Source organism: Macrosteles quadrilineatus, unplaced genomic scaffold (genome assembly GCF_028750875.1).
Source record: "Macrosteles quadrilineatus isolate MER2022 unplaced genomic scaffold, UCM_ALF_1.0 Scaffold_3__2_contigs__length_128488019, whole genome shotgun sequence".
Classification (NCBI taxonomy): Eukaryota; Metazoa; Arthropoda; class Insecta; order Hemiptera; family Cicadellidae; genus Macrosteles; species Macrosteles quadrilineatus.
Window position 1 is genome coordinate 122,707,022 of NW_026542596.1, and position 23,563 is coordinate 122,730,584.

Consider the following 23,563-nt stretch of genomic DNA (forward strand, 5'->3'; position numbering starts at 1 on the left):
AAAAAAAATTCATGTCTTCAAAGTTTTTGCGACTTTAAAAAAATTTACAGTATGCAAAGGACCAACCTAGCCCATTTGTTTTTGGACGAATCTTTACGACGTTAAGATTATGATAATGTTACTGCAGACACAGAAGATGATAATGTTAGTGCCACGATTACGGAATATTGTTAGGTAGGATGGATTTGTGATGAATACAACATGAACATACACTAAATTTACTAAACAATATTCAATCCAGATAAAGTGTCTGGTAAATAGTAGGTCAACTTTGGTTCTAAATAAGGTTCTCAAACAATAGGCCTAGTGTGTTGGACTAGATATTCTACTTTAAATAACATCATCCCCACAATTTTCATTCAGTTGTGTGTTTCTCAGGGTAAATGATAATCCATATATTAATAGGCAAGCATGTTTCTTTAAAACCTTTTTTCTCAGCTCGCGCGCATCACAGGGAAAATCTACGGATACTGTTAGAAAGATATTTTCCTGTAGATGTGCAGAATCCCTTTAAAAATCAAAATAGGCTCAAATATAAGCACAAAAAATGAATTTGAAATTACAAAATAATTAACATGGGCTTTATGGGTTGCTATGCTGGTGACGAAATAACAACGAAATATAAACAGAAAATCAAAACAAATGGAACAAATTACAATCACATGTTTTATTTACAGTGTGGGTTGAAAATAGAGAAGTCTGGACCTTTGACCATGGATAAAACATACTCCTTACATCCCCATGTTAAAGTTGTAGCCAGTTTTTAAATTAAATTTGTCGTCGTTGATGTGAGCCACCAACAGATTGCGCTGATCTAAATGACTAATTTCTGTCGAATACACAATGTTTTTTACTAAATCAAACTTATGGAATGACTTATTATTATGACAAAATAAGGTAGAAAATATGATTTTAGACACACATTCTGTGACTGGCTCACACACAACTACATGTTCTTTTAAAAAAAAAAAAAAAAAAATGGCAAGAGCTGGTCCACATAGATGGAATGTCTACTTCAGTATCCAATAGTCAATGCGTGTACGTACATTACATATTTTTGGTCGAATTTTCGACCACTGGACGACCTCTAGTATTAATAAATGTATGATGATAAATAATGATAGACTATTAATAATGACTTATAAGTGGGTCCCGAGAACATAACGTTTGGTGTTTAACGTAACCATGGGTATTTCGCTAAAAAGCATTGCCTTTAGAAAGGCGTCCCACCACCGAACCAGCTGCAATCAGGGGTTTTCCTTGAAGAACTTAATTGGAATTTTTTTTAGATATATTGCTATTTCTCTTTTAGTTTTTCACAACACAGGATTGTCAGGCTAGCCGTGATGTTGTAGTGTTCGCCTTCAAGGTTACTGCTTGATACCAAAGAGAAAGTTACCAGACCCAGATGCCATTGGTCATTTATAGGCTATCAATGAACGTAACAAAATAATGGTATATAATATAATATAATAAGTAATTTTTTTTCCTAAAACTTCCAACTCTAACAAGGGAATCGAGTATTTTTCATAGTCAGTGATTTGATTTGATGGCAAGGAAAGGCTAAGGAATAATCAACCGTAGCCTGCAGTTATCTTACATGCATTTAATAGTAAATAATTGATTGAATAGTACAAAGTGCAAAATCAGTTCCACAGTTACATTAATAATGAAAGTGTGATTCTAAGATGATCGTAATACTCGGGTCTAACACGAGGGCTTCAGTCTACTTGTTGCCTCCCTGCTCCATCTGAATCACTCTGTTCTTGTGTCTTTCGATTGCTTCTTGATGTCGCTTGATCTGCTCCTCGTGGAAGCTGATTTCGTCATGCAAATCTCCTTTCAACTTCTCCAACTGAGCTCTTTGCTGAAATATAGTTTCAATTTACAATATTAAAAAAGTAGCCTATAACTTGATTTGCAATACTGAATTAGCAAAGCTTGATGTTTTAAAATATGTATAATCGCTCATCAATGTTTCTTTGTCTAATGACTATGCCATGTTTTTTCAGCTGGTAATTAAATTAAAACTTATGTGTAATTTTCTTCTAAAACTTTTTTTGTGACTTATTAACACGTTCGCTGCTGAGCGCTAGATGCCGGGACGGCGCCAGTTGCTGAACTACGCTCGGCCGCTGCGTGACATTGCCACCGATACACTGAATTACAGTAAAAACAACAGTAGTTATACTGGATGGCAATGTTCTGCAATAAAACTGGCTTTGGATATAGTACTAAGGGATTCTGATAGATAGCAGCACTACCCAGGTTACAGTCGGTAAAGTAGTGTCGCTATCTAGCAGGAAAGAGGTAAAACAAAGCCCTGTTCCAAACGACCCTGGTGGTGATTTGGGAAACTATATTTTTTATTGTCAGAAAAGTACGTCCCCACGAGCTGCAAAGAAATATAGAACGCTTGTGACGTGCTGGCTTATCCATAGCAACGTTAAACAACATTGAACGGTGACGTTCTGGAACGTTCTTAGCTCCTGGCGCCGTGGCCCGGCTGACGTTCCGGAACGTCCGTAGCAGCGAACGTGTTAATGCTAGTCAGTTTCTAAATGATATAATTATTTCCTCACTGTTCAAGGCGAATTTGGTATTTTTCTGAACAGTTGGGCTAAGAGTTCTACAGAGCATCCGGGATAACAGATTAGTAAAACCTGTAATATTAATCTACCTATTAATCTACTAATTAATTTCTACCACTCAAAGTTTGTCATTTCCGTGAGTCACAGAAATTAAATTTTTACTAAATCAAATCATTAAAACCTTTAATGACTTCTTGTACTTTTTTTATATCATATGTATAAAAAAAATCATACATAATGTCACAAACAGTCTAATCTTGTTATAACAAATCTTAAGGGACCAAACTGAATTTTCCATAATAAAGTTCCTTGTATTGAGGTTAGGTTTGAAGGAATTTTGCTAAATCAAGGTTTCCAGAACAGCACCCCAGTCAATAGTCGAGATTTGTCCTCGGTAAAACACAATTAAGTAGCATTGGCTTAATTTATTTTAAAGTATTGTAATACTTCTTGACTTAACTTAATCTGTTGACTTTTTCTGGAGCATAGGGCCTTAAAATATCCCACACTGCTGTAATGTAATTTAGAATCTCTACTATCCGGAAATAGGCGGGGGAGGGGGGGGGGAGACCGCGGATAGTGAAATTTGTACAATTATTATTATTGCGCAATCATGCCATTTCTGGTCATTTATCTTGGTTCAGTTATACAAACTGTACTGTTTAAAATCATGGCTCACTCAAACTAACAAAACACTGTATAGCAATGAATCACATAAATAATAAAGCGGCGGAAAGTTTTGTAGGCTACTGCTCTTGATAGGTCCATAGGCTCTAAACTTTATAATTCAATTCTATATTCTGATGGCTGGTGAGATGCTCCACAAATTATAATTTACATCATGTATAAGGCTTACTACATTATTTATTCATAACAGAAAAAAACCCTTTGTTTAAGTTAAGATAACTATGACTGAAGTATATGTCTTAACCCTAAATGTTTGAGGAGCGAACTGGTCTAGAGGCTGAGCACGGGACTATGGTCCCCGAGATCCCACCAAATTTCACCAATCACCAAAGGATTTGATCATAATGATAATGCCAGGACCTTCTTGACCTAACCTAAAGTAGGCTAATGTATAAACAGTTCCAGGCTAGGGACAAGTGGCATCCTGTGGGGGGGGGGGGGGACAGATTAATATGCAAACATAATCAAAGTTATATTTTTACTTTGTTTTTTTTTTTTTTTTTTTGTTTCTTTCAATCATACAAATTATCCTTTCCCCTTCTTTGAGTCTTATGAAAACCTTAGAACAAGCTTCCACTATCTAACAAGCAAATTTTGTATCAGATATATGTCATTGTATATGGAAGTATACGACTAAAGTTTTCTAGATTCGAAGTAAGGGAGGAAATTGGATGTTTTCCACACAAAGAGCCAGATTACGCTTGTTTAGTTTTTAGTTTCGACTTGAGCATCCTAAGTCCTAAGTTTGAAAAACCTAAGGAAAACCTGCATGTAAATAATGACCTTTTAATCTATTTATTTATATAATTTCAAGCCAGGCAACTATTTTATAATAGAGAGAATAAAATAGTTTTATTGTTGAACCGGGGAAGATATTCCGCTTTGAGGATTGTCACCACATGTTTTACAAATCTGGTTCTCACCTGCTTGTAGAAGTATTCTTCTTCATTGGCTGCCTCCATTTTTCCAAAAGCTCCGCCAGCCGATCTGATGCTACCACCTCCGCCACCTCCCTTCCCTGCGCCACTCCCAAGATCTCCAATTTGACTCATGGCTCTTAGAGGGCTGCAGCAAGAGTTAACATTTTGGTAACAAACTTCCATTTTAACAAACTTCCATTTTAATACTACTGTAATCCCTGGCCATGTTTAATTTTTATTATTAAAAAATTGATTGAGATCAAAATGTTTGTGAATACAAAGTAAGTCTAAAGGTATTTTACAGAGGGGCTAGTAAGTATTACAACTAGGGATTAAAAGTTTTTTTGTTTTTGCTATAGGTACTATATTTTTGAAAACTTGGATTATATTAATTAACCTTTGTTGTTGTTGCCTACATCCTCCCAATTAATTCCAAGGTTTAGTTATGAAGTGCAGTTAAGTGAGTAATTTATTCACTTGAAGTCTTTATCCTTGACCGAAACTGTTGGATAGATTGTGTAAATTTCACTATTTACAATATTTACATTTTACTGTGACATGGTGGATATATTTTGGGCTAAGGTTTGAAAATTGGCTCTTCATCGAGTTCCCCCAATGAATATTGTGGCCTAGAGCTCCGAGAACAACCTTTTTAAATTTTGGTAGTTCCATTGTTAAATATAATATAAAAATAAAATGTTTGTTTAAGCCTGCCTTTACTAGAAAAAGAACAGCTGTAATGAAATTATTAAAATAACATCACAACAATTTAAATGGTGTAAACAAAAACTATTAGTGGAATGTGTTTGAGAATCTTGTTGTTGGTTTTGTGAATAATAATTTTGTTTAATGTAAAAAGTGAGTATTTATTTAAATATAAAAAAGTAAGAAAACTTTTCAGGTTATGGGCCCAGGGCTGCTCATGCCATAAAACTAAAAATTAACACCCAGGGCTGCTCATGCCATAAAATAAAACCAAGTGAGAACAGGGCTATTAATGCCATAAAACTAAAACCAGAAGAACAAAGTTTGAAGTTGTCTCTTAGCGTGAGTATATCAACATTCATTAATAATGACCAGTGAAAATGATTATAACACTATTCAAAGACTTAAAAACGTGGAAACATTTGCTATGTGGGAATTTGAGATTAGTGTGTTGTTCAAAGCACGAGAACTGATAGATGTAGTAAACGGAACTGAAACCTTAGATGAACAAGGTGATGATGCATCAAAAATAAAAAAGTGGAAGGTAAAGGATGCCAAGGCTCAACATTATATATTGCTAACAATTGATAACCAAATTAAACCTCATATTTTAACTTGTAGAAACGCCCATGAAATGTTTCAAACACTAAAAAGACTTTTTCAAAAAGATACTGAAACCCAAAAGTGTGCATTACTTCAGGACTTTTACAACTTCAAGTACAATAGAGAAATTGATATGATGAGTAACCTTTGCCTAATACAGAACCTAACTTATAAACTAAACCAACTCAACCAGAAAATAGATGACACAATGGTGATAACGAAGATCCTGACGATACTACCAGAAAGCTTCAGACATTTCAACAGTGCCTGGGACTCGACATCAGCTACGGAAAGGACACTCGAAAATCTGAAAGCTCGACTTGTTCAAGAGGAAAGTAAGATGAAATCTATGGACAGCAGTAGTGGTAATGAAAGTACAGTTTTTAAGGCTAGCTCTACTCAATATGAACAAGGTATGACTATATTTAATAAGCCTAATAAAGTAAAATGTTTCACTTGTCAAAAGATAGGTCACATTCAAAAGAATTGTCCTAGTAAAAAGTTTTGCTCTTTTTGTAAAAAGAATAACCATTATGAGTCAAACTGTTATCTTAAAAATAAAGTTAAGGAAAATAGGCCAATGATGTGTACTATTTGTAAGAAAAGTAACCGTGATACTAAGAATTGTTTTTTTAGAGATAGGTCTAGTAAAAATAACAATAACAAAGATCCTAAAAACACCCATAAAACTGTTTTTCTGACCAAGGTTAAGGAGGAACAGGTAGGCCTAATCCTTGAAACAAGTATGCCTAAGCATATAAATGAAGTAAAAGTTAACAAGGCTTTTGTTGTTGACAGTGGTTGCACCCCAAACCATATGACCAACTGCAGTAATATTTTAAGTAACTTAAAAGAGTTCAAACAGGAAATATCAGTCGCTAAGAAAAACCAGTCAATGTTTTCTCTAGGTATTGGTAGCATTGAAACGGACAAGTGTATTTTAAATAATGTCTCTTACGTACCAGAACTTAGTAATAATTTAATGTCTGTAAATGCCATTACGGAAAAAGGTGGTACAGTTGTCTTCACTCAAAATAAAGTAGAAGTAATTAAAAACGATGAAATGATACTTGAAGGTAATAAAAATAGTCAGGGATTGTATATAGTCAATTTAAGAAGCAGCATTTGTAGTGAAAATAGTCTCTCTAATGGTAATACCAGCAATGTCACAATTCAGTCAGGTGAGGTGGTAAATAACAGCAGTCAACAAGAAGACAACGGTGAAAATCAAGAAAATTCTAGTGAATTAATGAAAATATGGCATAAAAAGTTAGGACACCTAAATAATGAGAGCATCAAGAAACTAACTAAAATGTCAAGTGGAATGCCATCTGATATAACAAAATGTGAGAACATATTTTGTACAGCTTGCATTGAAGCAAAACATACCAGATTGCCTTTTAATACTGTTAGGGAACGAGGATCAAAGCCCTTACATATAATCCATTCAGATGTGTGTGGAAAAATAGAACCCTCTACACATGACGGAAAAAGTTACATCCTTACTTGCATTGATGATTATACTCATTTCTGTAAAGTATATTTATTGAAAACTAAAGATGAAGCCAATCAATACATTAAAGAATACATCAATGAAGCAGAAGCATACTTTAACCTTAAAGCACATAAAATAAGATGTGACAATGGAGGCGAATATGTTTCGACAAACCTAAAAAATTGGTGCAAGGAAAAAGGGATTGTGCTGGATTACACTATTCCTCATACACCACAACTGAACGGAACTGCAGAACAAATGAACAGAACTCTGTTAAATAAAGCTAGAGCAATGCTCTTTGATACAAATCTGTCAAAAGACATGTGGGGAGAGGCAGTGTTAACAGCTGCATATCTGTTAAATAGAAGCCCATCTATAACTGTCGATAGAACTCCAGCTGAAAAATGGTATAACAAGAAACCAGATCTCTCTAGACTACAAGCATTCGGAACGGAAGCATACTGTAAGACACTAGGTCGACTAAAGAAACTCGACAAAAGAAGCAAGAAAATGATATTTGTTGGTTATGCTTTAAATGGATACCGAATGTGGGATGAAGAGAAAAGAAAGATAATCATTTCAAGAGATGTGATTTTTGTAAAGAACAGTGTTACTACTAAACCTAAAACCGATGATCGACAAGACGTTAAAGAAGAAGCTGTACTAGATGAAAGTGAAGAACTAGAAGAAGAAGACACTATACCTGAACACGAAGAAGAACATGAACAGGAACCAGAAGACCTATATCAAGACGAAAATGGACATACTGATGAAGAAGAACCTGAAATAAGAAACGAAAGATATAATTTTCGACAGAGAAACAACATAAAAAGACCCGTCAGATATGAAGACTACGATCTTAACGCATTTTTGACGTACAATGAGTGTATCAATGGAGATGAAAAAGAAAAATGGAAAATTGCAATAAATAATGAAAAAGAATCTCTGAAGAAAAATGAAACTTGGGAAATTGTTGACAGAAAAGAAACTTTAGGAAAGCAAATTTTAACAACTCAATGGATTTTCAAAGTCAAAGATGATGGAACCTATAAGGCGAGACTTGTTGTTAAAGGATGTCAGCAAAAAGGTAAAATAGATTTCAAAGATACATTTAGTCCTGTAGTGGACAGTACTTCACTAAGATTACTTCTTGCTATAGCAGCACAAGAAAACATGCATATACAAACATTTGACATAAAAACAGCATTTCTATATGGTCTAATGGAAGAAGACGTGTATATGTTGATACCAGAAGGTTTTGAAGAACAAGGTCAAGTCTGTAAACTAAATAAATCATTGTATGGTTTAAAACAGGCCCCATGCTTGTGGAACAAGAAATTTACTTCATTTCTTAAAAGTCAAGGATTGACACAACTGAAGTCAGATCAGTGTATTTTTAAGAATCCCGATAACGATCTCTACTTAGCTATCCATGGATGGCATTTTGATTGGTAAAAATGAAGGAAAAATTGAAACCTACTAAAACAACTTGAAGATGAATTTGAGATGACGATAAGTCCAAATCCAACAGTTTATATAGGGATGGAGATCAAACGTAACAGGGACGGAATTTTAATCAGCCAAGAAAAGTATGCAAAACAAATTCTTGAAAGATTCAATATGAAGAACTGCAAAGAAGTAAAGACACCAATTAACCTGAAAGATACAACTGAAACTCCAGATGAAAATACTACTAAAGGAGCTTTTCCTTACAGAGAAGCAGTAGGAAGTCTGCTTTACCTCACTAACAAAACCAGACCTGATATGAGTTTTTCAGTCAGTTATGAAAGTAGACACTTGGAAAATCCTGACAAAAATGACATCCAAAATGTAAAGAGAACCCTTAGATATCTAAAAGGAACACAAACCCATGGAATAAAATTCTCTTCAATTAAACGTGACAAAATTGAGCTGAATGCTTATTGTGATTCTGACTTTGCAGGAGACACTCAAGACAGAAAAAGTACAAGTGGTTATGTAATAATGTTCGCAGGTGGACCTGTGACTTGGAGCTCAAGAAAACAGCCCATTGTAGCACTTTCAACAGCTGAAGCAGAATATATTTCCGCTGCTGAATGCTGCAAGGAACTAAAATATTTGAAAACTCTTATTAGTGAACTTACTAACAAGCCAGTGAAAATAACACTCAACATTGACAATCAAAGCGCGATGAAAATGATTCAATCTGGTCAAATGAACCGCAGAAGCAAACACATTGATGTACGCTATTACTTCATAAGTGAACAATTTCATGAAGGCCTGTTTGCACTCCAATACTGTAGGTCTGATGAACAGTTGGGTGACATTTTCACAAAATCTCTTACTTAGCCTAAATTTCAACCATTAAAAGCTTTGTCTAATTTTGAGTTGAAACTTAGAAATAAGATGATGAGGTAAACAATGTACTGTAAATATAATGTAAATATTATTCATTAAATTAAATGGACAATAAATAGACAATCTAATAAAAACATTGTATTTTCAAATGTTAAAACTGTTTTTCAACTTTGTAAAACACAAACAATATTATTAACTAAGCTATAGCAGTATGGGTTTTCAAGAATCTAGCGTTGAGAAATATATAAAACATTTTATTCTTAAGGGGGAGTGTTAAATATAATATAAAAATAAAATGTTTGTTTAAGCCTGCCTTTACTAGAAAAAGAACAGCTGTAATGAAATTATTAAAATAACATCACAACAATTTAAATGCTGTAAACAAAAACTATTAGTGGAATGTGTTTGAGAATCTTGTTGTTGGTTTTGTGAATAATAATTTTGTTTAATGTAAAAAGTGAGTATTTATTTAAATATAAAAAAGTAAGAAAACTTTTCATCCATCTCATACACTCGCACTGTATGGAAAACCTTTATTGCAGAGCGGGGATAACATTTTAGTGTAAGCACAGAAAACATACTACTATAACCCAGAATGCCAACCGCATGGTAAAAAGCATTAAGTGTTTTGAGAGAGCTTTGCCTGTCAATCGTAGGCAGCGCCACCAGCGTTGCCATGCACTCAGCATAGCAACGCTGGTGGCGCTGCCTACGATTGACAGGCAAAGCTCTCTGAAAACACTTAATGCTTTTTACCATGCGGTTGGCATTCTGGGTTATAGTAGTATGTTTTCTGTGGTGTAAGTTACGACTCAAACAACAGCGTGGCATATCAAGGTCTTGTGTTCTTCTGGTGTTGTAGCTGTGCTGGTCTTTTTCATGTTCTTTTAGGAGGATGAGTTTGTCATAAACGTTTTGACTGTAGACGGTAAGTACCAAATCACATCATTTATTCAGCCATTAAACACAATCTGGTAATAGGCCAAGTCAAGACAATAGTATTACAAGTTCTGCACAGAATTGCAGGGGTTGTCCAACAAGCACGATTTAATCCTCTGCTGGAACAACTTTTCTGGTAGAGTTTTCAGGCTTCAATCAGCCTATTTCACCCTGAAAATGGAGTTTAAAAATCGTGTTTATTTTTATTTTTTAATATTTTTATTTATACTTTATTGTGTTTTTACTATTATATTTAGGACATTTTAATTAGGTACTTTTCTCCTCTGGCACTTTTTCGGCAACTGCCGTTTTACCTAGGATATCAAGTTTGAAAAATCATAAAAAACTTGCAAAGTTCCGAAAATGCCCGGCCCACTCCTTTACCAAACTAAATATAATCTAAACTAACCTAACCTAACTTATTTAACGTAACATAACAATGGTTTGACATAAAATCCGTCATTTTTGGCATATTGCTAACTTAACCCTCCAAGTGTCCATAGTATAAAAATTGTTTCACCCGCTCGAGGCACTCAAAGGGTTATCATAACCTAACCTAACCAACCAAACTTGCTGATGGTGAAAAAATTGCATGAAAGTTTATTAATCGAATCAATAGTTTCAATCGATATTAGCATAGCCCAGTTAAGAAACTGTACCCCCTGGAGATTCAATCTTCAATTCAAAGTGAATGAACAATACTCAAGACAAGACATAACAGAAACAGGCGAATGAGGCAATCATGTTGCGAGACCATGTTCCAACACCAAAACTAGGCTAAGTTTATTATTTGCTAACTAATTATTTGTACTTAGCTGATAAAATACTTACGAAATCAAAACTCCTCGCTCTGCAGTGACCTTGAGGATCCTAGTAGCAAATAAGGACATGATATTCAATGTGTACGAATAAAATAGATGTTGCACAATATTTCAAAAGTAAACTTTAGGCGAACAACTTTGGAAGCTTTCAACGAAAATAACCTCTCTCAGTCAGTCTGTCTAGTGCACTGAGGAGAGGGGGGAGACTGGAGAGACTGAGACTGAGCTATAATTAACTGGAGGTAGCACTCTGAATGTCAAAGATGCGTGTCGCCAGCCGCCATGTTTGCGTGAGGTGTGAGTTATAAGAAGCCATGTTATTGGATAAGAAAACTCACTGCTATACCAACCTAGTTATGGAAGCCATGTTATTGGATAAAAAACTCACTGCTATACCAACCTAACAAAATCAGCGACACGCTTTTGACAGACTTCTACCATGGCAGTGCTACCTCCAGTTAGAATTATAGCTCAAGTGTCTCCAGTGTCTGACAAGTGACAAGATTCGATTCGGATCAGCTGAGTCTACCGGTCTATGTTTATTGTTTACTTACTTCTTTAGAGGTGTGGTGTCAGTGTTGGTGCCTGGTAGTGGGGAGGCAAATTTAGTAAAATACGTAATAGCTATTTACCTAACCCGCCATGTTAAACTTCCCTATCCCAAGCGTGATGTATATAACTTCGTTACTTCTCGAGTGATGTAAAGTTGAAGAAAACTCACTCTGTGATGTAATGAAACCCATTTAAATAACATTGAGTGCTTAACTTAAAAAATATACCTCTATGGAGCCAACGACGTTCAACGCTAGAAATCAGCTGTGCGCTTGAATTTTATTGTTATGTTTTGAAGAATTTTCCTAACCTAGCTTTTGTCTTTTGTTTGTAAATAAACGTTACTGTTAGAAGATGAGTGAAATGGATAATGACAAATATTGTTCGTAACCTCCTGTATATTGTCGGGTCAGGTAAAATCTTGTACGTTACACGTTACGCAAGAGCGTGTTTACATCACTTCGGTAAATTATGCAACTCGCTTCCGCTCGTTGCACAACATTCACCTGCGTGATGTAAAAACGCTCTTACTACACTTGTTGTAAGGTAAATAGCTATTACCTTACAACTTACAAGTGTAGTAAGAGCATTTTTACATCACGCAGGTTGAATGTTGTGCAACGAGTGGAAGCGAGTTGCATAATTTACCAGTGATGTAAACACGCTCTTGCGTAACGTGTAGCGTTCACCCCGAAAGGTAACCGGTGAACACTGTGCTAGATGATATTGTATAGTAAAAGTTAATTATTGTTAATTATAGTTAATTATTGTTAAATAAAAGTTTATTTAATGACTCATTGTATTGAGGTCCATTATTTAAAAAATAGAAGATAAATTGTGTATATAGAAAAGTGCGAAGGCCCAACGGGATACATTAGGGTGACAGTTAAAACGGACCAATCTAATTAACATGGAGGAAACCCCAACTGCTTATTTCCTGAACCACTAGGTATAGGAAGAAATGTCAAGAATAAAATACCCCCGTCACAGCGAACCTGCAGACTAAGTGGATTTCCAATTACCTGATTCGTTTTTAAATTAATTCAATTTAAATAACATTAGATAGATTTAACGAGTACCTAGGTTTGCTGTTACAGGGAGGCTAATAAAGCGTGAACGTTAGTAGAATATATTAATATCTTAGAATAAATAAATAAGTTTACCAAGTATGATCAAAATATATCCATAAACAAGCAAACTACAAGAGTTGACGATATCCTCCATAAGAATAACATGGGAATTTTAAATTAACACTTTTTTTTTAATTTTCTCCGTAACCAATAAGGGTACAAAAATACGTTATTATACTAAATTATTTGTTTTTTAAGTTCTTTAAAATGGTTTAGAGAAAAATAGGAAAATTGTGTGCTTTGGGGGCAAAGAATAAGAAAATCCCATCTTTACCCCATAAAACCCTCATAAACCCCCGCTCCCATGATCAGATCATGCTGGTTGGTGAACCCATTCGAATAAATGTAAGTTTAAACGTTTATACCAAATTTCATCAAAATCGGTTCATTTTTGCTCGAGTTATACAAAGATCAAACAGTGCCATCCGCCACTGAAAATGGCGTCCAGAAAAGAGAGTCCCACTCATACAGAATGAACACCGGTCAAAATAACATCTCTAGTGCTATACAATATCATCTAGCATAGTGTTCACCGGTTACCTTTCGGGGTGAGCCAACTTTGGAATTTTGGCCATTCGCCTCCCCACTATAATGGTGGTGGTAGTCAAAGTCATCCATAGTCAACTCAAACGAAGGTCGACAACGACAACCTAGGAGGATTAAACATTGGAGAGGACACGCTGTAGTTTCGTTGAAGCATTGACTAAGGAAACAAAAGCTTCTTGCTCCTTGCCTCTAGGAGGATTAAACATTAAGGAGAGGGCACGCGAATAGGAATACACATGTTGCGGTGAAGCCAGCTTTAGCAGAACACTAGAGGGGCACGCGGAGCCGTAGAGTGGCAAAAAGCCGCGGCTATAACATGGGAGAGATAGGGAAAAACGCGACGCGCGCAGTTTCGAATTAAAATTGTCGCTAAACTAAAACACCTGTGTTATTCACCGATGGCATTCTTAAAGTAAATTAAATTTCCTATCGAACAGTGTCAATCATTTCTATAAAAACTATTGTTTATTATTTATTACTGAAGATCAAAGTTGAAAGAATTGGCCTGAACTTTGAACATATCATTACTTTAATGACGTTTTTGAAAAAAATATGATGTATCTATACAAATTAACAATTTATTCGTATTCCTTAATAGTTTCACGAAATAAAAAATATATATTCACCTATATTTAAGAGTGGTATTTAGAAAAATAATTACAATAAATCTTTTTTAATTTTTCCAGTTTATAAAACAATCTTACTAATAGGTTAAAACGAAAAATTTAATTCGGGTGGTGAAATACATTTTAAATTTGCATTTTTCATAGTTCTCTCGATTTGTTAATAACATGTTTTACTAGTTTTAAGGGATTTATGTGCTAGGCAGGTGATTTTAAATAGCTAAAGTTAAGAAAAAAATGTAAAGCCGCTCTAACTTTTTTTACACCAACAGCCGTTACAATTAAATTACAAACATAAAAAGTAAAACAATTTCTTGGCAATCAAATTCTAGATTTTTTAATATCATATTGAACTAACTTATATTTGATCTGTTTGCCCAAAGAAACTTCAAGTAAAAAGTGTAAAATGTTCAACAATCATCGCGTCTTCTGACGCCAAAGTGCGTTCATCATTCTTTTAAAGGATTAAAACTTATTTTATATTCTAATATTATGGTTAGAATTTAAGTTTTTAATTTTCGTAGCATAATGTAGTCTAAGTTTTAAATAGTTAACTGATATTTCTGTTACCAAATCTCCCACTCCCAGTAACCCATACAACGCAGTATGAGAGGGGGAGCGGGAGAGTAGCGCTGCCTCTCCCCCTCCCTAGTACGCTTGCTTCAACGCTTCAACGAAAATCCCCCTAGGGTAGCCTAGCCTACATTTCCGGGGGTGATCCGAGAAAAAAAATCACTTTTTTGTCAAACTCAAAACGCCAATAAAAAAAACCGCTAACTTCACTCACAACGGATTTTTTGAACCGACACGACACGACACATCCGAGCCGATCCGATCCGACTAAATAAAGGATTGGTTGGATTTGGAATGAAACTGGAGTGCAGATTAACCTCAACAAGAACAAACAAACAAACACAACAACAAACCAAAATAAGTACAATAATAATAGTCAATAGTCAATTAGCCTGGCCTATGATGATGGCGTAACGTGATAGTCAATGTTTGGAATTTGGATTTTGTTACTATAGTCTTTTAATTCTTGAGCTTACATTATTTACTGAAAATTTTCATCAAGAGTGTTTCTTTTCTTTCTCAACTATAATAGGCCTAACTTACCTAATAGAGAATGATGATTTTTATCTGGTAAAATAGGCCTAGCCTAGTTGATAATAGTGAGTTTTTTTAAAATTCATTGGTAAAAGTCAAAGTTATCTGCCTACAAATGGCAAGGCAGAGTAATATAAGCACTGGGGAGAAACTTCTTTCACTGATAAATGACATAGAACTTATAACTAAGTAAGTAGGCCTTAGTAAGTTATTAATAGCCAAATGAAGGTTTACTAACCATGGTAAATATGCATTTTAGGAATTGCACCCTATTTTTGAATTTCTTGATGAAATGAACTGTACCCCAGTACCTAAATGCAGCCGAACTACCGTTTATTTGGAATGTTTTTGTTAATTAAGTATTAACTTTTTGCATTGACGTGCGTTTGTGTAACTTATTGATGAAGACTTCTGGTGTTGTATTTATGAACTAATTTGATGTGGATTTTAAAAAGGATCTTTGACTCGAAACTAGTCACCTCTAGACTAGGCCTATTATAAATTTGAGTACTATCAGTCTTGGTGGCAAGAATGTTAACACTATAACCACTCGGCTACCCAGGCAATTTATAACTCAAAGGGTCAACATCAATTAAGTTACTATTAAGTTAACCAGTGCTCAATTTGTGGGGGAACTCGGTAAAACGGAGTTCCGGTACGGGGGGTACGGTACTTTTCTTTCGGAAAGCTAAATATTTAGCATAAAAAGGTATCTACATAATTAAGTAAGGTAGATACAAATCACATTGTACTACCCATATTGTAAGTTAAATAACTTAGGTTGCAGTTCTGGTAGGCCCTAAGTTTACCTCATTTTTTTCTAATCGAGCACTGCTATTAAGTTAACTAACAATAAGTTATAAACTGCAGTCTGCACACATAGGCCTAGTAACTTAGTGTCTGACATCTTTTTCAATTTGGCTTTCTGTAACGAGGCCGAAACATCAGGTCCTAAACCATAAGTTTACAAGTATTTGTGACATGTTCAAACCCTGAAGACCAAGTTTGTAGTGTTAATTTTTGCTAATCTTATTCTTTTTCTGAAAGTAACTTAATTTAACTTAAAAGTACAGTATGTTGAATTTAAATGTTGTGGAAATAAGATTGTAACCACACCATTCAGTAATTTAAGGTTATAAGTTTAAGCCTAAGCCTGTTAACAACACATAAACTTTGCTTCAGGGAAATATTAGAAAACACAATTGCTCTAAAACATCAAAAACTCAGTGGTCCAGAACAACAAAATTTAACAGCTCTTCTGGTTGCTAAAGACAATGAGCTAAAAGACACCCTAAAAGTGGCCTCGGATCAAGCAAAGATCAATCAGAAGATGGATCTGTTAAGAACTGAAGTCGAACAACAAGATCAAGACATCCAACAACTTCAAAGGCATTTAAAAGAAGCAGAACAAATATTGGTGAGTATAGAGTAGGCTAACTGTATCTAAGCTTCTTCTGTCATAGCCTTATCAATGTTTTAACACGGCAATTTCTTCAATTTTATATTTAAACTTATGAAAAGATTTGGTTTTTCTTTTCCGAGTTCGTTTAGCTCTTCTTCTACACGACCGATTTTCATGATTGAGGTCTCAAATTGAAGGTATGTACGCACAGATTTGACATCAAGCATCGTTTACTCTACCAAAAAACACAAATTTGATTTATTTTGGAATTCTCGCTTCAATTTAAGATGTAGGCCTATTTCACCAGTTATAATTATAATTATCACAAGACGGTAAATATGTACATAAATGATGGTAAGTGGTGATTGATTTCGATTGGACACTCCAATCATCATCAGACCCAATAGGCGAATGACCTTCATTCACATGTGTCCGTTAGTGCGATAACTTGGGCAAAAATGATCTGATTTTTATGAAATTCGGTAGAAATGTGTAAACCCACGTGAATTCGAACGAGTTCGCGAACCATTCATCGGAAGATTCAACCACTTGACTGGATTGCTTGACTGTCTTTACTGTAGTGGTTGCACTGTGGGTTGTGTTAGCGGTGCCACTGTCTGTTGGTTTAACAGCAACACGATCGGTAGGATGGGTGGTATCATTATCAGTAGGATGGATAACAGTACTGTCTCTTGGGATGACAGCAATGTTGGTAGGTTGGATGGCAGCACTATCACTTGTCAAGGTAGTTGAGCTCACTGTTGTATCTGTATTCGTTGGTTGATCAGCACTGTCACTTGTCAAGGTAGTTGAGCTCACTGTTGTATCTGTATTCGTTGGTTGAGGTTTTGTCACTGTCTTTGTGGTATTTCTAATCATCGTGTTTGCGAACTTAGGTATTGTGATTGTCACTGGCCTCTTTATTGTGATGAGTTTTGTTCCAGGTTGTATAATGTCGTTGCCTTTGATTTGAAACTGACTTGATGAGTTCCGTTTGATTATATGCACTGCAGTAGTTCTATGAGGTTGAGCTGAACTGCAATTAACCTTGGCCAAATAAGGGTTAGAACCAATTTTTGAAAGCAGCACTTTAATGTAGCTGGTGATGTGGATGAAAAGTTCATTGATTTGGTCTTCGTCTTCAGCTAAAGTTTCAATGTTCAAATCATCTTCACTTGATACAATTCGATAAAAATAAGAATCAAAGTCCTCTTTCTTCTTCTGGGTTTCTTGCATAAGAGTCTTTAAGGCTTCGTGTTGCACAACTGTTAATGTTTCTTCTTGTTTAACATGTTGATCTACGATGTTTCTTATTATGTTGAGACGAACTTTAATAAAAGATGTGAGTCGTGTATAAGTCTCAAATTTAAAATCACTATTTGTAGATGCCATTGTACAAAGATGATGAGATAAATGTAAAAAATTCACAAAGTGTAAATGAGTGGGTTAACAGTTTCAATATGGAAATAAGAGTTCAGTTAGTTGAGAGTTCAAAGACACAGAAAGCAATGGGTAAAATGAGGAAATATTGATGTATGAAGAGTTTTAGTGGAAGAAAGTAATTCCAAATCGCTTAAGTAATATCTTGGATCGAAGGACCATTAAATAATGTGGAATGTTTGAGTAAATTAATGAAAAATTAAGAGAGAAAAAATAAAAGTCATGTTTTCAAGAAGAACAGAAATCAATAATATTTATTTGTACAGTATGAATCATTTTTTAAATCATCAGCTGTTCTAAGTAAAGGCTAAAGAAAATTATTAGGTGATAGAACTTAACACAGCGGTCACGTATTACTAAAGCTGCCATATCTCAGTTAATATTCATCCAATCTTAAAGATTAAGGTGTCAATCGATTTGTAATTAAATTATCTTAAAAAAGTTATTCTTGTAAGTTTTTTTTAAACTCAACAATTTTTTAGTAATTTAAGAAACAAAATTTTAAATGGCCGCCATTTTGTTTTATGAATTTTAAAAATGTTCATAAATTTTTGTAGCTTTGTCTAGTTGTCATACATGTTTTTGCAAAGTTTCAATTTCGTATCTCTTACCATTTTTTAGAAAACAATTAATAAGCGAAAAAAACAAAATGGTGGCTGTGTGAGTAACTAAGGACTTCCATAGTAGTAAATATCCGACACGAATTCTGAAACACCCTGTATATAGATAGGAAATAAATACGACAGTTTTCAGGGAATATTTTAGTAGAAATACAGCCAGGTAAATGTAAATTCGCTTAGTCTGCAGGTTTCCTGCGGCAGGGGTATTTGCTTTTATTTCAGTTTTAAATATGGGCATATTGTGTTAAAGTAAATATATTATAAAGGACTTAAAAGGAAATAACCCAAAAAACATTTTAACAGAGATATAAAAAAATAGGATTAGGGCTTTTAAGTGTCAAAGAGTAAATTCCAAAATCCGCCAAAGTACAAAAATTTAATTATGCCGAACATCTGGTAGTAAACAACCACAGCTATACAAATCTGGGAACAAACCTAAAGCCATTACACATTTGCACCAGTGTTTACGGTCAAAACTAGTCCGCTGATTGGGAACACTTCCAATTTACAGGCTACAGCGATATTCCAAGCAAAACAGAAGTTGCAATCAATCAACAGAGCGAACAAAAACCCAGTCCCTTCAGAAGAGCTGATAAAGTATGCTCACAGGATAAGTGCGTCTAATGCAGTTTGTGCTCCCCTATCCTGGGCACCTGGGGACCCCCGCAGACCTTACCCCACTGGTAAGTGAACTGTTATTACCTAGTGTAGACAAAATAGAATTACAACATCATACCTACAGTAGACTCCCTCTTATCCGGACACCTTTTAACCGGACTACACTCGGCGGAAATGACATCTTTTTAACCAAACAATTTCCATCAGCACATTGGTTTAACCAGACTAGATCGGCAGGAAGTGGGCAGTACTGAAACGACTGTTCTCGTGGGAAAGATTTGAGAACAGTGATCACGTGTCTAAATACAATGCTCTCCTAAATTTAAGTTGAATATCACAGTAAACAGTCCATTTTAACGAGTTTTTGGGTACGTCGGTTTAACCGGAAAACCCGTTATCCGGACATGCCTCGGTCCCGAGGAGTCTATATTTAAGAGGAAGTCTACTGTACTTCATACTGTTACTTTACTTTTCAATATACTAGCTGTGTGTCCGTTCTACGTACGGGGATCTTATAGTAGTCAGTTGAAAGTGACAAAAATCACACAATGTTGGGTTTTGGACATTTGTAATTTTATTTCTTAAGTTGGTAGGCCAGGTATTCTATGGAAAAGTACTGGTATCAAGGATCGTCGTCGAAAATGTTGTTAGATGAATAAATAGGTAGGCGCACGTACCCAAGAGATGGGCTATGGGCCTATTGGCTGTATGGTCCAGCGATTGCATTACACGGTGAGTAGAAACAGAAAGTGACACATTGGAAGAGCGAGTTTAGCATCATCCGTAAACCTCTATTACAATCACCCACTGCAGTTGTTATTTTTTACTTTACACTTTACACAATCGTCATTGAAGCGCTGTCAATGAGTAGAAACCTTGTTTATTGTAAGCTATTGGCGACGATCATTAAGTGTCCCAGCCATATACAACACTGATTTAAGGTCTTTTTTCTTGTTATAAAAACTCAAGAACAGTTTTATACACAAAGAATTTCTGGTTCCTGCCCTGGACGGTTACACTATGATATTGCACATGCGATTAATTAAATCCGTTATGTAAGAAAAACGTTTTTAATCTCACTTTGTTGGGATTTGCCTTCAAAACGTGATTCGAAATGGTTGCGGTATTTGTAAACAACATTTGTAAACATATCAGTGACAGCTAGAAAAAATAATCTTGATCCGATCTGCTGTTCGTTATTTCATAGACGAATATTTGCGATAAAAATTGAACGAAAATCTGACAATAAATCGTACAAAGCTGAATTTTTGAACGTCCGTAATTTTATTTACAAAGTAGTGAGGCCATATTTTAATCGCTAAAGACACTCTCGCCAATCCAGTGAATACATTAAAATGACTTGGATTTTGATAGGTACTGTCGTTTTCACGGTGAAGATTGCTTAAAATGCCATCTTGAGCGTTACAGACAGACGGACAGACAGAAATAGAGATAAGACTTGTTTCTGCTTCTTTAATGTATAAAACGTAAAAATAACCTAAAAATATATAATTCTGAGCAATGTACTGACAAAACTCTAATTTTATTTATATAGATGATCCACAAGTTGGTTTTAAGGACCACATGCTTAAGTTTAGTTTAACTTATTTTATTTCATTGTGTCCGAGTTTATTTATCTGAATAGATAAATATTGTGACTTAAAGTAGTATTGTGTTAAGTTGCTGATTTAATTTCTCTTTTGTATTATTATATACTTTTGTATGGTAGAACACAATTTATACAGCTCTAAAATAACCTATGTACATACAATAAAAAATGGCCTGCCAGTTCAGAGATTTTTAGCTGCCAGGTGCAGGATTAAAAAAGGAGATTAAGTTTAAGTTGACAAATCATTCAAGAGAATCAATACATTCAGGAGATTTTAATGAGTAAACAAAAATTAATCTATGGTAATTTTTCATTACTACATAGTTGGGAAAGTAAGTAAAAAAATTGAACTAGTTAAAAGTTATTAGTTAGTCCCGTAAAAAGTAACTTATAGAAGTTATTAGTTAGTTAGTTAAAATAGTAACTGATTTAAGTTATTAGTTACCTAGTTAAAAACTAACTGATAGAAAATAAAGTTAGTTTTTGGAGAAATTTGCTGTTTCTTGGGCAGGTTTACCTATTGAGTTAAACTAGAGGTCGTCCAGTGGTTGAAAACTCTACCAAAAATATGTAATGTGACATATATTTTTAGCCCATGCTGTAAATAAAACATATGATTGGAATTTCTGTTTATATATTTTTTTTTGTTTCGTCACCAGCATGACAACCCATAAGGCCCATGTTAAGTTAAAAAAATTTGTATTCATTTTTTGTGCTTGTTTTTGAGCCTATTTAAATTTATAAAGTTATTCTGCACATCTACAACAGGCAAATATCTTTTCTAACAATATGCATAGATTATCCCTGCGATGTACACGAGCTGAGAAAAAAGGGTTTAAAGAAACATGCTTGCCTATTAATATACATATTCAGTAGTAACTAACTTGTAATTGTGTTTATTAATAACTAATCATTGTCACATTACCTAACTTACTAAACCCATTACTTAACTATTACTAAAATATGACAACTAAGAAACACTTTCCTATTTAATAGTATTTTGCCGATAAACTAGATTTTACGTATCCGGGAAGCCTATTTTATCCAGGTTAATCGGGAGTTGAGTAATACAGGTCTAGGATGCTACCACAGAAAAAATAACTTCACACTTGTCAGAGAACGAACATCAAATGAAGACATTGTTTTGAGATGGCAAATCACCCAACAAACATTCCACATTCCCCCCCTCGGTACTTGCAGTGTTGTTTTTGGCTACCACAGGTCCACTGCATACGTGCATACCAAAGCAACTGGACTTTCCCTTTCCCCACCCCCAGCGTTGTTTGTGACCAAGGGCACTGAACGCAACCCAGACTGTACGTGCAAAAAACTCGTATTTGAGGTACTTCCGTCTATCCAAAAATCTAACTATTTAACCTCCAAAAATACTAACGAGTATATTATCTATTCGATAGCTAGAATCTAACTGAGTAGACGTTATTTCCAGTACTTTTTCAAAATTAACAAATATGATAGAAGTTAGCCGAGATGACTAACGAATATCACTAATCGTTGGAATTTCTATTCGTTATTCCCAAGTATGACATTGACAAAATTTAGCAATCATAAAACATTAAAAACCAGTTTTATAATACAGGGTATTCACAAAGGTTTAGTACAATTTCAAACTTAAGCCATAGGCCAATTGTTACTTTTCAATGTACTTCAATGTCTCTACCTGTATTATTTTTTTAGGACCACTTGAAAACGGGAGGATATCCCTTCCCAAAATGTAGTGCAGTCAAAACACTATGCAAAGGAAAGGCCCATTTTACCCAAAATAATTATGCCTAGCCTTCACAATAACTTATTAACACAATGCTATATTTTTCAGATATAGAAATGCGGCTGGGGTTCTTGGGACGGCTGAATGACATGCCAATGAACGGTCACATGATGCAGCAGACTGCCAACATGCCAGACATGCTGCGACCAGCGGATGCCCCACCTGCGTCTCAGCAGAACCAGTTCCAATGGCATCCCTCAGGGGAGATCCACATGGCTGTAGGTCAAGGCTCTGTACCGATGGACACCCGCAACCACAACAAAGATGCGGAGGATGTGGAAGTCATGTCAACCGACTCTAGCAGCAGCTCTTCTAGTGATTCACAATAAAACTTATTTATACATTGTGGTTTTTACCTGAATATTGGAACCCATATTAAAATAAGTACTAGCTGCTGTACTCGTTCCGGGTCCTTCCTACAGAAAGAAAATTCAGTGTCCCTGAACTGAACATAGTTCCCATAATACCATGAAAACCTTCAAAATCATAAATGAATTTGCTATCTTTACACAATTAGGTTACATATTGTGCTGAACATTAAACCAGCTGCTACTTAAACCAAATTTATTACACTGAAACAAACTTGAAATGAAAGTGGCAACTGCTAGACTTCAAAATACCCCCGCCGCAGCAAACCTGCAGACTAAGCGAATTTCCATTTGCCTGATTGGATTTACACTAAAATGTCTCCTTAAAAATATCACATTATTCCCTATTTAAATAACATTAGTTTAACGAGTACTTAGGTTTGCTGCAACAGTGAGGGTAAAAAGGTGTTTTTTTTATGTTAATAGTTTAGTATTAAATGAATGTATTTTCCAAATTTGATCAAAATATGATCATAAACAAGCAAACTACAACAGTTTACTTATTCTCCATAAGAATAACATGGGAATTTTAAATTTACAGTTTTTTTGGATTTTCTCTGTAACCATTAGGCGCATAATAACGCTTCAATATACTAAATTATTTGTTTTTTTAAGCTCTACAATATGGTTTGGAAAGAAAATGCTAAATTTTAAGTTTTTAGGG

At 34.9% G+C, this 23,563-nt stretch overlaps 2 protein-coding genes across 2 annotated transcripts; one reads left to right on the plus strand and one right to left on the minus strand.

Moving 5' to 3' along the window:
• Window positions 1–1,591: 1,591 nt before the first annotated feature.
• On the minus strand, window positions 1,592–11,285 carry LOC128990874 (ATPase inhibitor mai-2, mitochondrial-like). The gene is made up of 3 exons (XM_054413502.1): window positions 11,109–11,285; window positions 4,202–4,343; window positions 1,592–1,867 (listed from the first exon to the last, which is right to left on the minus strand). The coding sequence occupies exons 1-3, from the start codon at window positions 11,165–11,167 to the stop codon at window positions 1,727–1,729; spliced, it is 342 nt and encodes a 113-aa protein (XP_054269477.1). The 5' UTR covers window positions 11,168–11,285; the 3' UTR covers window positions 1,592–1,726.
• A 3,621-nt stretch (window positions 11,286–14,906) lies between these two features.
• On the plus strand, window positions 14,907–22,875 carry LOC128990873 (mediator of RNA polymerase II transcription subunit 4-like). The gene is made up of 4 exons (XM_054413501.1): window positions 14,907–15,245; window positions 16,239–16,473; window positions 19,030–19,201; window positions 22,580–22,875. Exons 1-4 carry the CDS (start codon window positions 15,172–15,174, stop codon window positions 22,858–22,860), a joined length of 762 nt encoding a protein of 253 aa, XP_054269476.1. The 5' UTR covers window positions 14,907–15,171; the 3' UTR covers window positions 22,861–22,875.
• The last annotated feature ends 688 nt before the right edge of the window (window positions 22,876–23,563 follow it).

Bases quoted from the DNA above. Each gene is read 5' to 3' on its own strand.
- LOC128990873 (XM_054413501.1), top strand. From the start codon at position 15,172: ATGGCAAGGCAGAGTAATATAAGCACTGGGGAGAAACTTCTTTCACTG. The intron at 16,474-19,029 runs GTGAGTATAGAG...TCCAATTTACAG, and splicing joins AAGAAGCAGAACAAATATTG to GCTACAGCGATATTCCAAGC. The intron at 19,202-22,579 runs GTAAGTGAACTG...TATATTTTTCAG, and splicing joins CCGCAGACCTTACCCCACTG to ATATAGAAATGCGGCTGGGG.
- LOC128990874 (XM_054413502.1), bottom strand. From the start codon at position 11,167: ATGTCCTTATTTGCTACTAGGATCCTCAAGGTCACTGCAGAGCGAGGA. The intron at 4,344-11,108 runs GTAAGTATTTTA...CTCTTGCTGCAG, and splicing joins GAGCGAGGAGTTTTGATTTC to CCCTCTAAGAGCCATGAGTC. The intron at 1,868-4,201 runs GTGAGAACCAGA...ACTATATTTCAG, and splicing joins AAGAATACTTCTACAAGCAG to CAAAGAGCTCAGTTGGAGAA.